Below are 18,062 nucleotides of genomic sequence, written 5' to 3'. Positions count from 1 at the left end.
CTCCCCTGTGTAGGTGCACAGCTGGGCTCATCATGACAGAGTCCTAAGTGAGGTTGTTTCCTAGTTGTTACACATTGGCATAGGGCTGAACTGTTGTGGATTGTTTTTTTTTATGGTTTACATTTTTTGTTAAACTCTTTTTTGTCCTTGGAAAATTCATGAGAAATGAGTTATAATCACACTGATGGAAAAAGGTTCTCCACATTTTAATGAAAATTGAAAATTCCTGTGGGATTTGAACTGCATGTTTTGAAATATAATGTATAGCAATTTTATCCAGTAGGCTACATAAGGCTCTGTGGTTAACATCTATAAAGTTGCATAAGTAATATATGGCTAAAAGAAAGAACTTTTTTTTTTTAATAAATGCAACATAAACATACTGAGAATAAAAAGGGAAGACAAATACAAACTAGACTATACTGCAGGGATGGACTAATCAAATAATAACTCTTCCAGCAAGCAGTGATATCACTTTGGGTAAATAGCATGAATATTGCTGATATTCAAGAGTATTCAGAAATTTTATTATCCAGGGTTTTCTGCTGTGAAAAGATAGAAGACTGACTGGGACCATAACTCTACCTAGCTAGGGAAACTGGCCGAGTTAAAGGAGAGCTAAGCATTGATGTCTCACCCAGCTGCAACTGAGCCCTTCTTGCTCCTCTGAACTCCACATGACAAGGAAAAGTGGTTCCCTTTCTTTGGATGCGAAAGAGTAAAATCTACCCAGGCCTATTCCCAAGTGCAATTTTTTTTTCTAATTGAATGTCTAGTCTTCTCTGTGACTCTCTAGAGATTCCTCAGTCCTTCATGAAAACAGAGAAGGAATGCAGCAAATATGGGACTGTACAGACAACTCCAGATATTGGTAATGGGTCTTGGGGTCTTTCACTTCTAAGACACTGGTTTCAATGTCTGCAGTGTTCCCAGCTCCAGGCAATCCAAGGACCCAGCTGCTCAAACGCCTATTCCTGCATGGTAACCCTAGGTCAAGTATTAATAAAATACAAAATATCAATAAATTATAACTGCCAAAAACAGTCATAGTTCATAGAATGTCAGGGTTGAAAGGGACATCAGGAAGTCATCTAGTCCAACCCCCTGCTCAAGCAGGACCAAACCCCAGACAGATTTTTGCCCCAGATCCCTAAATGGCCCCCTCAAGGATTGAGCTCACAATCCTGGGTTTAGCAGGCCAATGCTCAAACCACTGAGCTATCCTCTAGAATCTACTGTACAGCATGAGAATTAGTGAATAATTTGGGGTGACATTCATTCAGTGGCAACACATGCTACCGCTGCCCCAAAAATCTCAGTAACTATGTAGGGGTGAGTAACTATGTAGGGGTTGAGGTGAAAGAATCCACAGGAGCGGGAATGAGAGCTAACCTCCTTGTGCACCTCATACTTGGATGGTCCTGGCCATTCAGACCGTGTAAGTGCAGATACAGCCTCCATAGTGGCCTATTTAAAACTGGTACAGAATCAACTGTGTGGTGTGCAGGTAATGCAGAGCACACCTGCATGCTGACATCAGAGATGCCTTCGCTTCATGCTGTGTAAATATAATAGTTCTACAGCATCTAGGGCTTTCCATAGCCCTCCTGCTCTTAGGTGAATTGCAACCTCAATGAACAAATTTAGAGGGATGGACAAAATGAGCTGTTTATAGGCCTTTTCCTTTTCTAATTTCTGCGGTTCAGTGAAATTGCTCTCCAATTCTGTGAAGCTGCTCCCTGTGCATTAGCAGTGCACATGCTGGAAACTGTCATGATCACAAAAATCCATGTTAATGATTCTGCTCCTTTAGAAATGAGCTATCCCTTATGGTAGGTAGTGAACCATATCATTGATATTTACAGATGTTATACACATTAACTGGCACACAGGCTAACCCATTCCATATACCACAAGGCATACTGTTTTTTGAATTACTCAGACTTGTTATCCAGATGCTAACAACAAATGGCAGCACTCTGCTTCCATGTAATTAAACACAGAGGGAATGTGATACTTTGCAAAAGCAAATGGCTGTTTTTTAAGAATATCTGAAAAACAATGTACCCATGTATGCATCAAACAAAAAAATACTCGTCTGGGGAACCAAAAGGACGAAACATTTCTCCTCACTTGATAGCCACTTCTCAGTAACATTGATTTTAGGGATTATTACAAGTCTATTAACTTCTGCTGTGTGATTGCTGCTAAATGATGTTTTCATTGGAAGGATTTCATTTGCTCTGGTGCTGGTTGTACTAGGTGGTTGTTTGGATTAGACAGCCCATCCTAAACTTCTTTTTCTAGCAAACTGTGTGGTATGATGTTAAGTAAATTAGCATGTGCATCTTCTGAAGAAATGAGTAGACAGCTTTGTGGCAGAGAGTGGTGGAGGATGCGGTTTTCCACAGCTCTGCATGCTAAGGAATTTTGCAGCCTAAAATAGGTGTTCCTAGATGGTGTGTTTTGTTTTTTCAAACTCTCCTATCACAGCTCTTCAATGCTTAGTCAGCTCAGAAGCATGCCATTTGTATTTGCCTTCAACCTTGTGTGGGATTGGAAATGCCTGAACAGACTTCACTTTCCTCTGTAAGGCAGACTGTGTACTTTCACATTTTTTACTTTTGGCTGATTGGCCCTTCTAGATCATGTGAGGGGAGCTGGAATCCAGAGTTGTAGCTTTTGCCACTCCTTTTTCTTTTTAAAGCACTTGCTCTTTCCAGCTTTCTTGGGCTTATTGGCTCTTTTTTTTTATTACACTCATTAGAATCTGGAATAACTATACAGGGGACCGTAGCAGTGATTTTAAAGGGTCAGAGATGTTTAGGCAGATGTCCAGGACTTCAGGCTCAGGCTGTTACTATCTAAATTCCATGTCACCTGAGAGCCAAGAGATGTACTTACGATTTGATCAGACTATGAGACGCTCTCCATACAGGATGAGTAGGATTCTTGCACGCCATCAGCTACTAACTAAAATTCAGCAAGGTGAGTTACTGGCTCTAACTGGCTTCTAACTGTTAGTATAATGTCTGCAGGTCAGCTTCTGCATACTAAAAACTTTAGTTAATATTTGAAATTTCAGTGTTTACATTTCTGTACTCTGAACTGAGTCTAACAGACTCAATTTAAAACAGTCAATGACAGCGTTCTACTGCTAGGTAATTTTTTTTATATTCACATACAAGGAGCATAAAGATTCACAACAGTGTGTGATCAGTGACTTAACTATATTGCCTTAAGTTACCTAGAAGTTTATGATTAAATGTGGGCAAATATGAAATTCCTTTTGTCTGATTGCTTGAATGTCATGACACCAGGCTGTGTATAATTCTGCTGCATGTAAAACCTATACATGTAAAACATACTATGTATTGTGTAAATGATCAATTTTACAAAACTATTTGAGACTACAAGAGGGTTGGAAAAGGGCTGCTCTGATAAGACTCTTTAGGAAAAACTCATGTGATTGTCAAAGAATTATAGAACTTCTGTCACATGTCCTTGAAGATAATTGCTGACTTGTCTTTTTGTCACTGTTTATATATATATTTATTCAGCAACCACTACACCTTCCTTAGAATGCACAGTGTCAGGGCTAAATATATACATATCAGCCTCAAAACAAATCCCTTGGCCTGTGTGCATTTTAAAAGAAATCATCTTCCAAAACTCCCTAGAACAGATGTGAAAAACATAAATTTAAAAGCCACCTCTGTTAATTTTTCTAGGTTAAACGGAAGATCAGTATATAGTATATCACTGAAGCTTTTCATTTTCCAAATCAGATGTGGACCTACATTCATACAAAAAGAGAATGCCATGTATTTTTCATATGGGTGAAAAAATCTGGAAGATAACATGTTCTCATGCAATTCCTGTCTAGTTTATACCCAAGGTACACCTCTACCGCGATATAACGCTGTCCTCGGGAGCCAAAAAACCTTACTGCGTTATAGATGAAACCGCATTATATCAAACTTGCTTTGATCCGCCGGAGTGCACATCCGTACCCCACCAGAGCGCTGCTTTACTGTGCTATATTCGAATTCATGTTATATCAGGTTATGTTATATTGGGGTAGAGGTGTATTGCACTCCCTTAACTAAAAACAGACATAGTAGTGTTAGTTACTCTGTATTACTCTAACATTACTTACTCTCAATCCCAAGAATATAATGTAAACGTTGATGTGAGTTTCTGCATATGAGCAGTTAAATGGAGTGGCCAATTTAATTTGTCGCTTTCAAATGTTTTCCATATCAGTGGTTGTGGAACTCTGGAAAAAGGTCAAGGATACAATTATGAAACCCTTATTGTATTTATAAAGGAACAATACATGTTTCATTGCCCAGCGTTCGATGAAAGAGATTGTTTCTGTGGCAATTAGGAAACTCTGTTGTATGCAACAGAGTTTCAGACTTGGTAATGTTTGAAGGATACTGGCCCTAACTGCAGCTCTGATATCAGGAAGGATATTATGTCATTCCATATACCCTCAATCTTGATTGATGCAAAGAACAGGCAATTTTTCTTCCTTTGGGTTTATTTGAGAATACGTGTGGCACAGTATTAGAAGCAGCTTAATTTTCAGGAAGTGACTACAGCATAGGTGCTGATACTAGGGGTGCTGGGGGTGCTTCTGCATTCCCTGGCTTGAAGTGGTTTGCATCATATACAGGGTTTACAGTTTGGTTCAGTGGCTCTCAATACCCCCGCTGTACAAATTGTTCCAGCACTCCTGGGCTACAGACAAAATTATTTAACAAGGCACTCTTATCTGCCTCTCTGACTGTATGACTTTCCTCCTCTAAACCTATATTTGTGCCTAGAGTATGTGCTAAGATAGCAATGTATGCCTAAATAAATACATATAATAATGGTCTACCTTTTCAAACACGTGATTTTGAGTGCCTCCATTTTTGGGTAGCTAACATGGGACACTTAACAAGGGACCTGATTTGTAGGAAGTGCTGAGCACCCACCCTCTGAAATGAGGTCCTTTTAAGGAGTCATTGTCGAGTTTCAGAGGGGTAGCTGTGTTAGTCTGGATCTGTAAAAGCAGCAGAGTCCTGTGGCACCTTATAGACTAACAGACGTATTGAAGCATGAGCTTTCGTGGGTGAATTGTCAGGTTGGTCACCCAAAAACTGAGGCACCCCAAATCACTCCTCACTTTTGAAAATTTAGGCCATAAATATCTATATAGATAGAGAGGCAGCATGTCTAGTAGTTAAGTCATGGGCTGGAACTTTGAATTCTAATCCTGTATCTACAATTTATTCACTGGGTGGCACTGGACAATTCATTTAACCACTCTCCCTCATTTCCCCCATCTATAAAATGGGGATAACATTTAACTGTTTATCTTCTTCACAGCGAGCTGTGAGAATTCATTTTTCTACCATGTTTTGATGTTAAATGTTACAATTAACTACTAATTTATACATATATTATTAGAGAGTCAGATCTACATATTGGATTACTAGGAATTTATTACTTCTCACCTCCAGTCTTTTATGTATAGGATTCAGAGTATATATTCCTTGGTTGGATAAGTATAACTCTCATTATCAATAATGAATTTATGTGCACATGCAGAGTGAGAATAGGCTGGTATGTGTACGCCAGGTTATATGCATGCAAATACCTATCCTCATATTCCCTACAAATCATTTTAGACTCTATGGTTTCAATGATTAGGAGCATATTTACATGTCTGGAGGGATCTTGAGACGTATACTTCTATTGGCCAGAAATGTCGCTATAGCCAAGCTGACTATCCAAACTGCAGGCCAGCTATTCACTCTGTAGAGAATCCAAGAGCGGGATGTTAACCACTTTGAAACTCAAATACGTTCTTACCGCAAGTGTCTTCTCTTCAGTTCAGTCCCTCCTACAGACTCACTTCTTCTGCAGTGCTCTCAAGAACTGAGACAATCATGTCGGTACAAATCATTTTATTAAGAATGTGAACAAAACCAAGTCTAGCTGTTATACCTCTCCCTCTTCTAGGTTTCTGTATATATTCTAGGTGAAATCTTGGCTCCATTAAAATCACTGATAAAAGATCCATTGACTTCAGCAGGGGTCAGGATTTCACTCTCTCTGTCTATTTCGTTTAGACAGTAAGCAGCTGGAAGCCAGGACTGTCTGAATTTTTTTTGCATTGTCCAGCACTCTGGTCATTCTTCTTGCTCACAAATAATTAAGGATGAGATTCACTGCTGTGTGGAGATCCTGCGCAAAGACTGTGCACCGCTTAAGTCCTATTTTGAGGCCTTTTGCTGTAGAATTTCACCCTACTGATGATGATTAAATAGTGAAGTTCCACAGGATAGTTTAACAGGAGAGTATCTGAAAGCAGATCAGGAGATGATGATGCAAAATGGAAGTCATAAGTTGCTTACTGTGGCCCCAGTTCAGCAAAGCACTTAAACACGTGCTTTACTGCCATTGATTTCAGACTTTTCGCTTACATGCTTTGCTGAATGAAGATAGACTTAAGCACAGGTGTAAGCAGTATGCTGCACTGGGGCCTCTTTGAGTATATACTGTCTAGTTCTTGTTCATGTATCTTTCAGTTCTTGGATGATAAACAAAGCTTGACCTTGCATTAGTAAACACTGTGCATTTCAGATCTAGGATGTTTCTTTAAGTCAAGTTTTCAGTAGTTCAAGAAATTATTTATAGAGCAGTATAGGGAGCACTCCGAGCTCTCATTACAGGATATGAACCCAAGCACTAATGTTGTGTTATAAAAATAATAATTTCATATGCTTGATCCATCTCTCATTAAAACATGCACTTTGGTACATGATGCTGAATTACTGTTTGGAGAAGTCCACATTAGGTTACTGCATCCTTGCTGCCATGACATTGCGTGGTGCAGTTTTTCTTCACCTTTTAAAGACAGGCCTGGTGCAGAAGCATTTCTTTGTATTTTCTTTAAGGTGTTAGTTTAAAATAAACAATATGAATTATTCCCAAGAATTAACCCACTTAATAATTCTACCACAAGGGAAATCAAACAAATTGGAGTGTCATTTTAATTAGATTATACTTTACAAATCCCAGATATCTGGTTTGTTTTCACCACCAACTCCTTGAGACAGATTATGGTGGTGGCCTGAGAGTGAGAATAGTGATGATCTGCCTGATATTAAGTCAGCTTTTTCAAAGTGTAATGTGTTGATGATTTATTTTCCCATATAACTCTGTTACTTTCCATGCTGAAGGGAAAGCATGCTTTGGCATAAAGCAACAGGGTATAGCTTGTTTGGTTTGGAGTATTTATTCAAACTGAGTATGCTGTAACTGTGTGAGAATTCATTAATGATTACTCATGTTCTCTTTAAAGTAAATAAGGTGGTGGCTGTCAATAACACAAATGAGGAGAGTCAGAAAATTGTCATGATTTCAGAGCCTTTCACTAAAGCCAGTGCACAATAGAAAGTTAAAAACAGAACAATATGTCAAACAGAATGAATAAAATTAAGGTCACACACTGGAAATATGAAGTCAAAAGTATTGAATGGCCAGAGATAATATAGATAGAGTTAGAAATTTAGGGTCAAATTCTGCCCTCAAGCAGCCATGCGCTCCTATCAGTGATATCTGTCCACATATATCTGCAGATTGAATCTGGACCTTGGACTACATGTTTAGGTCAATATAAAGAGTAATAATATTTTTACCTACAATGAGTAATACCTTACTCCATGAGTAGTTCTAATGATTTCAATGGCCTGGGGTGGCATAAGAAAATCTTTCGTAAGAGTGATCTCATTTTGAAAGCAACATTACATTGCAACACTGTGCAAATGATTATAAAATGTCATACACTGTAAGACTCAGTATGAAACTTTAACAAATTGTCAGTGTCGTCTAAATACACTTGTGGTTGTCTGCTTTATGGGAACAGTAGGATTAATGACTCCAGGTTTCCTGTCTGAAATCTTGTTGTTCTAGGTAAGGTTAACACAATGTTTTGCTCTTCTCCAGCTCCTTCCTGTACTCTGTGGCTACACTTCATTTTTGTGGCATTGATATTGTTGACATATGGGGAAGATTCATTATCTTGAACTGCCACAGCAAAATATAATACAGTATTATAATTCGACGTTCTTTTAGCATAGTTTTTTTGATAAGGTTGCAAAGTCAAGCACTGAAAAATTAGGAAATGCCAGAATTAAGGTTGCCTGTGTAGCCTTCATTCATCCCCGTGTTGTGTTTTGTATTCACTTCAGGGTTTGTATAGTGTGCATAAAATAAGGTCTCGGGCCACACATTGAATGTGGGCAATAAAAAGAAATATTGAATAACTGAATGAAGCTGTGATTCTGTGGAAAATATATATTATCATGTAACTAAAAACTGTATTATAATCCATATTTACAAGGGAACCAAATTAAGGCTTTACAGGCAACTTAATTCTAACATTTCCTAACTTTTGAATGCTTAACTTTGCACCTTAGCATTCTTTTAACTTAGTTGTTTCAGTGTCATATTTTAATTGAAAACAGAAAATCTGTCATGTGGAGCCATATTTACTCCCAATTTGGATCACTGTTGGGATTGAGACCTTTCGATTCACAGCGTAGACCTCCACCACCTGGACAAATGGAGTAACTGGTAGCAGTGTTAAGGTATTGTCATCTGTGTGCCCAGTCACTAGAGGGAGGATGAGACACACTTTGCCAGTAGGTTTAGCAGCTATTTGCTGACAGCAGAAGAATGGTAAGACTGAGGACTTGTGGGTTGAATTCCAGGTTCTGTAGGGGACTATGCTGTAGAGGTGATAGACCCTTCTGCCCCTTTGTCACAAGCCTTTCTCTGTCCCATTCTTCTCTTATTGAACCACCCATCACCATCCTGTTCTCCTCCTCCTCTTCTCTCACCCTGGCCTCTTCCTCTTCCTTCTCTGCTGTTATCCAACCCCCCTCCACACACACACACACTTCACCCCCCTCCTTCTGCTCCTGTCCAGTCCCCAACCCACTCAGTTCATGTTCGCCTCCCTCTCTGCTCCTCCTCTGGTTCCTGCAACTTCTCTTCCCCTTCACGCACCCCTCTTGTCACCCTTCTGTATTCCAATCTGGCTGCTTTCTCCTCCTCACTGTCTGGGTGCCTGCAGCAGGAGCATTGAAAGCATGGGAGAGAGAGTCTCCCTGCTCTCAGTTCTGGTGCTTGGCACCACAGTTTGTATCAACAGTGCACTGTAAACCCGGGTCTATGGGACTCGTGCTTGTGGAGTTGGTGCTTGTGCATCCCCACTGCATTGTAAATCTGGAATTACAATTGCTGGACTCAGCTCTGACAGCCACGCTAATGCATCCACACTACACTGTGCAGACCTCCTTACTCTGGTTTATGGCTTGTGCTGCACCCACACTGAGAAATGACAGGGCTTGGACCTGAGCCACAGCGAGACTTGAGCTCAATCCCCTGGGTAGGTCTACGGGCCTGAGTCCTTAGGGCTTGCTGATCTGAGTCAGAAAGATTTGTGTGTGGATGGTGTGTGGCATCGGGGGGGGGGGGAGGGTTGGGCTTAAACTTGAGTCTGAGCCTGGGTTTTCAGTGCAATGTAGACATACCCACAGCAGCCCTCAGTTAGTGGGAGGAGCACTTATGGGAAAAGTTCTGCTTAGCCCTTCTAGCCCCAGGCTGGAGCATGCCTAGAAGCTATGAGGGGCTGGAGGATGCTCAGTGCAGATGGAATCTTTGAAATATTTAGCTGCTGAACACCAAGTGTCTACTGAGCGTGTGCAAATGGAGAACTTTTAGAGACTTAAAACATGAACTAGTTTGGGTTTCACATCTTGACACCAGAGCATCTCCTGCCAAATTTTCAGTCCCATCTCCAAAGTATGGAGGCAATAGAACATTTCAATTAAATGATTGTAAGAATCTTTTTAACACAGCAAAACATTGTTACCTAAATGTGTTCTCAGAAATGGCTGAACCACTTAACTGAAACTTTCTCAAAAAGATTCAGTCTGCAGCAGACATCTGACATCGAATTCCACCCAAAATTATAAGCAATTGAAAATAAGGCCATACAGTACGAAGTGTTGAGAAACCTTAACTGGTGTCACTACCTGCACTGCATAGTAATGTGAATAGTGAGAATTGTCAAATTGCCAAGAAATTCCCAAGATAGAAAATAATTAGATAGAGATATGCCCTATCTCACCCAGACGTTATAGGTTTGATGTGGAAATTAAAATTTTATGGCCTGTGTTGTGCAGGAGATCAGACTAGATGATCACAATGGTCCCTTTTGGCATTGGAATCTATGAACATACATCAAGTGTCAGTCTTTAGTTTTGCTCTTTGATTCAGATTAAAACAGGAGATGAAATCTTGGCCTTATTGAACTCAATGGGAGTTTTGCCAATGACTTTAACAGATCCAGGAATTTACTCAAGGTCTGACTGACTAATGTAAGACATTTTTATTTTGAAAAAAATTATGTATATTAGCAGTTATCTGGTCTATATCTCGATGAGTCATTAAGAAGATTTCTAATTTTGAAATTCACACTACTGTTATTCTTTGAGCCACCATTATTAAAAGCAACATATGGTACAGTAAGTGAAATATATATGCTGAATAAGTGAATCATTCTGATAATATTTTTATTTTAAGATTAAAATTTAAAACAAGTTATAAGTTAGTGGGGCATATAAAATTCTATACAATAGAAGTAAAATTAGAAATCGCACTCAAGGATACCATCATTAATTAAGAGAAACTGTCATTTTTGTTACCAAGAGACACTTTAATGTTGTAGTCTAATAAGCTCAAGCTAATTTCATCCTTATTTATACATAAATCCTTGGAAATGAAGTGCAGTATATGTACCCTGAGCACCCAAAATGATAATTAAAAAAACCTGCAGTTTTATGTTGCAGTGAGAGATCATTTTCCTTTCTGGGCAATAAAGCCTTAGTTAAGGAGTTAAGTTTGGCTTGACATCTAATATCTGAAAGTTGTTGATAGCATCTTCGCTGCAGTAAGTCTTTTATCTTACTTCCATTATGTAATATTAGTTGTTAGATTTTTAGATTCATATAGGTATTTATGCAGCTAATGAAAAAGGCATCCACAGTTACATCAGATAGTATAAAACAATTTTTAGAAGGGATATAAATCCTCATGCCATAGAGCATAGGCCAGCTAGTAACTAAAAGGAGTAGAAGGAAACTTCTCCTATGGGTAGGTTGTTCTATAAATGTCCATTGTGTTGTTTGTTGCACCTTTCTCTGAACATCTGGTACTATCACTGTCAGAGACACGATACTGGGCTAGAGGGACCGTGGATCTGATACAATGTGTAGCAATTGCTACATTTCTAATTCACACACCTACAAATAGGTGAATATGGGCAGTTCCAGGCCCTTTCCTGTTGAATGAAACCTCATTGGTTTTGTTTTGTTTTGTTAAAAATTTGTAGACCGGTACACTTCTATTCAAAGGAACTGTTGCATTTCCCTCCCTTCCCTTTCCCCCTCTGATCCCAGGTCAGTTGTACTTGCCTACAGCACAGAGTGAATCATTAAAGCCAGCGTCACTAATATATGGGCTACAATATTATTCTTGTTACTTTTCTTTTTTACAACCATGTTGAGCTAGAATGTCTTGAAACTACAGAAAAAGAGGCAGCATGTTTCAGAGAATTTAGGAGCATTTAGGGGGAAAGCTTAGTTTTACGTATATAAAATTCAGTATGTCAAAATCATTATTGTGTGCCCAGTGTGGCGACTGACGGTTTGAAAAATAGCATTTTGCCATCCATTCTGTTTAAGCCCTCTGCGAAAGAAGGATTCAGTCCTGTAACTTACTTGAATCTTGTATAATTAAATAAAAGAAAGGAATAAATCATAATAATGTCCATTAGTCATCATTTAAAGAGCTAGAAATTACACACCTTTGAGGCTAGCTGCTCTCAGTTTCTATGGAACATTCTGTGGGAGGAAGATCTGTATATGACTCATCATCACACTGAGCACCATTGTACCAAAAGATGTATGATTTTTTGGCTCCATAATAATATGTTTTGAATTTATAGAAACATGCTACTTATTATTTTATTTTATTTATGTCATGTCCATTTCTAAATCACCGTATTAGAGAGTGGCTTAGGAGTTTGAAAGAAGGGGTGACACAAGTGGGGATCTTTGAGTTTACCCCAGGACCTGTTGTTGTCTTCATTTTTGTGTCTCTCTCTCTTCCTTTTTTAGTGAAGTTATCCTTACAATAGAATGTTGCGCTGTCCCCTCAAAGGCAGGAAGTCTCCTTGGAGGTGGTGGTGTGGCTTTTACTGTCCAAAACGGGGGTCTTGGAGAATAGTGCAGTTAAGCTGCACTTGTCTGTCCCTCTTTACATACTGGGATTGCCAGCTCTGTGGAACTCCTTGTCTCTTCTGAGTCTGAGGGTTTCTCTCCAGGCCTCCAGCAACTTTCCTTCCACTCCTGCCATCCACATATGCACTTTGTGACAGAAACTGGGATGGAGATGGTCAGGCCTAGTGGTTGTAGCTGGAGCAGTCATGCCTAGTGGTCAGAGCAGGAATAAAGTGTCCAGGACGGGGTCGGAGTGGGGTTGGAGCAGGACTGGAGCAGAGCTGGAGCAGGTTAAGACCCTTGGAGACTGTTGCCACAATCAGGCAGGAGAGAGTTCCAAGCCCTGGAGTGACACTGAACAGACTGAACTGCTGTTCCTCCTGTGGGCCTTGTATGCCTTGGTCTGGGAGTCACGTGCTGACTTCCTAGCTTGTGGATTGGTTGGAGCCTAACACAGGACTCGTCACCTTACACTTTGGGCCAGATCTTCAGCTGGTGAAAATCAAAGTAGCTATATTAAAATCAGATTAATGTTGCCTTACACAATCTGTCTCCTGGGGATGTTGCCCATACGAGGTGGAAATCCACATTTTCATCAGTCCGTCAGCTTCTGGAGACTCAATGAGTGCAGTCATTAATAAATGCAGACTGTTGACTGGCCATTATAGCTGAATACTTCATGGAATAGATGAGATTTTAGGGGTCTTTTCAAGGAGAACTTGGCAGCTTGGTGCTTTTCTTGGGAAGCCACTGCAGATATGACAAAAGTCTGGAATGGACAGAAAAAAGAGACATGGTTATGATGTAGGGAGCTAGATGGGTTTTAGGAAGCAAGGAGAGCTTCAAGAAGGGAGAGACAAGGCCAGAGCAGAGGAAAAAGAAGAGCTAATCTTGGCAGCTGGATTTTGGATGTATGAGGGTGGTAAGAGATGGGAGACAGAAGCCAACAAGGAAGAGGTTATACTAAAAATTCACATCAGCAAACTTCAGAGTGAAAATCACAGGACCTAAAAGAGAGGCTGAATTTAGGCATGAAATTTGAGACTTCAAAGTAGGGCTGTCAAGCGATTAAAAAAAATTAATCATGCGATTAATTGCACTAACAAACAGTAATAGAATAGCACTTATTTAAATATTTTTGTATGTTTTCTACATTTTCAGATATACTGATTTCAGTTACAACACAGAATACAAAATGTACAGTGCTCACTTTATATTTATTTTTGATTACAAGTATTTGCACTGTAAAAATAAAATAAAAAAAGCCCGAAGGAAATAGTATTTTTCAATTCACATAATACAAGAACTGCAGTGCTATTGTGAAAGTTGAACTTACAAATGTAGAATTATGTGCAAAAAAACTGCATTCAAAAATAAAACAATGGAAAACTTCAGAACCTGCAAGAGCACTCAGTTCTACTTCTTGTTCAGCCATCACTAAGACAAACAAGTTTTCTTTACATTTACGGGAGATAATGCTGCCCGCTTCTTGTTTATAATGTCACCTGAAAGTGAGAACAAGCATTCTTATGGCATTGTTGTAGCCAGTGTCGTAAGAGATTTATGTGCCGGATGCGGTAAAGATTCATATGTCCCTTCATGCTTCAACCACCATTCCAGAGGACATGCGTCCATGCTGATGATGGGTTCTGCTTGATAACAATCCAAAGCAGCGCAGACCAACACATGTTCATTTTCATTATCTGAGTCAGATGCCACTAGCAGAAGGTTGATTTTCTTTTTTGTTGGTTCGGGTTCTGTGTTTTCCGCACTGGAGTGTTGCACTTTTAAGATTTCTGAAAGCATGCTTCACACCTCGTCCCTCTCAGATTTTGGATTCACTTCAGATTCATAAACCTTGGATCAGGTGCTGTAGCTATCTTTAGAAATCTCACATTGGTACCTTCTTTGCGTTTTGTGAAATCTGCAGTGAAAGTGTTCTTAAAATGACCAACATGGGCTGGGTCGTCATCTGAGATTGCTATAACATGAAATATATAAAAGAATGTATGTAAAACAGAGCAGGAAACATACAATTCTCCCCCAAGGAGTTCAGTCACAAATTTAATTAATGCATTTTTTTTAACGAGTGTCATCAGCATGGAAGCATGTCCCCTGGAATGGTGGCTGAAGCATAAAGGGGCATACAAATGTTTAGCATATCTGGCACATAAATACCTTGCAATGCCAGCTACGAAGATGACATTGTCATAACTCTCCTACTCAGATCTGAACCTTAGAGTTCAGATCATGAGAACCTAGCATGAGACCTCCAAAGCTTAATTACCAGCTTAGATCGGATATTGCTGCCACCAGCCAGAAGATTAGAGTGTCTGGCTCACTCTGGTCTCCCCAAAACCTTCCCGGGGGGACCCCAAGACTCAGATTCTTTGAGTCTCACAACAAAGAGGAATAAACCATTTCCCTTCCCCCTCCTCCCCTCCAGGTGTTCCCTCCCTGGGTTCCTGGAGAGATATACAGATTCCAGCTCCGTGAATCTAAACAAAGGGATTCCACTCTCTTTACCTCCTCCCAGATTTCCCCGCCTTGGGGACCCTAGGATACTCCCTGCTTCAAGTCCTTGAAACACAAGTACCGAGAGATCTAATCTCTCTCCCCCTTCACCCAGAGGGTATGCAAAGTCAGGCTTAGTAAATCTAACAAAGAGATTTTCCCCCTCCCTTCGTTTTTTAACCTTAACCAGTGAAAAACACTCAAGCAGGTCTTAAAAAGAAAGCTTTATATAAAAAGAATGAAAAAGGACATAAAAGGGTCTCTGTATCAAGGTGACAATATACAGGGTCAATTGCTTAAAAGAAAAATGAATAAACAGCCTTATCCAAAAAGAATACACTCCAGCAACTACACAGATGTAAATACAAAAAAAAAACAATATAAACCTATTGTCTTCCTATCCTTGTACTTACAACTTGGAAACAGAAGATTAGAAAGCCTGGAGATTCCTGTGGTCACTCTCAGAGCTGAGAAAGAGAACAGACCAAGAAAAAAGGACTCACACCCAAAACTTCCCTCCACCCAGATTTGAAAAAGTCTTGTTTCCTGATTGGTCCTCTGGTCAGGTGTTGTTTGTTACCCCTTTCCAAGTGAAAGAGACATTAACCCTTAGCTATCTGTTTATGACAGACATGCAAATGCCTGTTCTCGCTTTCTGGTGATGTTTTAAATAAAAAGAGGGCAGCATTATCTCCTGTAAATGTAAACAAACGTATTTGTCTTAGTGATTGGCTGAACAAGAAGTAGGACTGTGTGGATTTGTAGGCTCTGAAGTTTTACATTATTTTGTTTTTAGTGCAGTTACGTAACAAAAAAAAATCTACATTTGTAAATTGCATTTTCACAAGAAAGAGATTGTTCTACAGTATTTGTATGAGGTGAATTGAAAAATACTATTTCTTTTACAGTGCAGATATTAGTAATAAAAATAATATACACTTTGATTTCAGTTACAACACAATACTATATATATGAAAATATAGAAAAACATCCAATATATTTAATAAATTTAAATTGGTATTCTATTGTTTAACAATGAGATTAAAACTGATTAATCATGATTAAAAAAATTAATCAGGATTCATTTTTTTGAGTTAATTGCGTGAGTGTATTGTGATTTAATCGACAGCCCTATGCCAAAGTAAAGTCACATATAAGGAATGCCCAATTCTGATGGGACTGCTGCCACTTGATAAAATATTGGTTAAAATGTGGGACTTGAATGTTCTAAATCTAAAACCCCATTAAGTATCTAAATAAGAAGGATGATACACAGAGATCCTGAGCACCCACAATTCCCATTGAAGTCACTGAGAGGTTTGAGTGCTTATCACCTCTTAAAAAATCAAGGCACTTTTACTATTGGCCAACACACAGGTTTGAAAATCTTGGTTTTTTATATTTATATAAAGTGTGCTTTGTACTTTGCAGATCAGGAACTTTCAGTGAGGCAGCAAAGTTTAGTGTCAGAGTGCATCCTAGCCTACTTACAATGTGCATCCTTGTAACCTTTCCCAACCACATGTTGTATTCCATATCTGTATCTGCAAAGGAGCTAATATGTTGTATTCCACATCTGTATCTGCAAAGGAGCTAATATATATTATATATATATATATATATAATTTTAGAAAAACACAAATATATTAGCTCCTTTGCAGATACAGATGTGGAATACAACATGTGGTTGGGAAAGGTGCCAAGGATGCACATTGTAAGTAGGCTAGGATGCACTCTGACACTAAACTTTGCTGCCTCACTGAAAGTTCCTGATCTGCAAAGTACAAAGCACTTCTGTTCTAAAGACTTGCCCAACCATGCAAGGTGCTAAGAACCCTCAACTTCCATTGAAGCCAGTGGGATTTGAGAGCACTAAGTGACTCTTGGATGGTCTTTAGCACATTGCAGGATGGAACTCTTTACTGGGTTTTTTTTCTTTCTATTGTAGATAACTTAATAGTGAAGTGAAAAATGGAGTAAGAGTCAGTTTTCAGCAATTTAATTATCAGATAGCATTTTTACCTGAGCAATCTGGGCCCTTTAAGAGCAGGTGCTACCAGCCCTGGTGGCTCAGGGGCTTGGCCCTTTAAGGCAAGGGAGTTTCTAATTTCCCAGATCTCCCTTTCCTTAGCAAGCCAATCTCTAGTACCACCCAGGCGTGCAGCACTTTCTCTGGTACAGCATTAATAATCCACGGTGAACAAAAAGCAAAGATGTGTGTTCTATCTCTGCCTTTTAGGACAAGTGCTATAAGCAACGTTCCTCAGGGAGACCTGTTCTTTTTCAACCCATTTTTGTGACGTTGTTGTTATGTAAGTGACAACAATGCTATAGAAAACACAGACTACGGAGAGTCCCTGCCCCAAAGGTCTCAGAATTTAAACATTAATATTTCAGCAAGAAAAGGAAATGTCTCTTACCATTAAGTAATTTTTAAATACTTAAATCTTTTGGGGGAAGTTTTCAAAATCCAATGCAACTTGTCTTCATGAGCTTCCAAATGTTACTGAGTAAATTCAGTAATAAGTTTTGTTTCGGAGTGATATTGATTAGTGAAAAAGTCTTTCGTTACTTTGATGTATATTCGGAGTCTGAGTTGACTGAATTCACATTACCTAAAGCCCGCAGAGGCCCAATCCTTCTTCCATTGAAGTTGAGGGCAAAACTCCCTTTCACTTAAAGCAAGATCATGTTGGACCTCTGGTTCTGAGACTTTTTGAAATAATTAGAGTATGTTGTATCTCCTAATAGTCATGTAATTAACAAGAATCTTTTCGAATTATTTCAGTCCAGATTCTTCTTGAGGAAGGAAAAGGAAAATTGCTTTACAAATTCAGATGACGTACAAGCCATCAGGAATCCGTGGAGCTCCCTTTGTAGAAAGTTGTTGTGAAGGACATAGAAGGGTTACATCTTTCTCCTTCAGGAAATAGCAGATGATGAACATTTAGGGCTAGATACACAAAGGGAACTTAGCATCACAACTCCTGATGTTTAGGTGCCCTGTCATGTAGTAGAACCCACTTCCCTCACTTAGGTACCCACCCACACTATACGGTGCCTGGAGAGAATCAGGAACCTCAGAATGGGATTCACTAATGCCAGGAATCTGAGTAGGAAGCTGCCAAAGCTAGCCAATAGGTGCCTATGCTCACCCCTCAAAAGGAATTAGATGCCTAACTCTGGGCCAGAGAGAGATGC

At 39.3% G+C, this 18,062-nt stretch overlaps 1 protein-coding gene across 6 annotated transcripts in view; it reads left to right on the top strand.

The window, feature by feature from the left end:
• Positions 1–18,062, top strand: part of STARD13 (StAR related lipid transfer domain containing 13) — a 521,076-nt gene that overhangs the window by 338,634 nt on the left and 164,380 nt on the right. For 2 of the 6 annotated variants that reach the window (XM_030563218.1, XM_030563211.1), the window contains exon 1: positions 2,714–2,988. The exons of the other annotated variants lie outside the window; for them this stretch is intronic. In XM_030563218.1, coding sequence (XP_030419078.1) covers positions 2,820–2,988 — 169 coding nt within the window. In that variant the 5' untranslated portion in view covers positions 2,714–2,819. Of the gene's footprint in view, positions 1–2,713; positions 2,989–18,062 lie in introns of those variants that run through there. 6 annotated transcript variants of the gene reach the window in all.

This window comes from Gopherus evgoodei, chromosome 1 (genome assembly GCF_007399415.2).
Source record: "Gopherus evgoodei ecotype Sinaloan lineage chromosome 1, rGopEvg1_v1.p, whole genome shotgun sequence".
NCBI classification, from domain to species: domain Eukaryota; kingdom Metazoa; phylum Chordata; order Testudines; family Testudinidae; genus Gopherus; species Gopherus evgoodei.
Note: the sequence above shows the minus strand (reverse complement) of the source record. Positions and strands in the feature narration are given on the sequence as shown.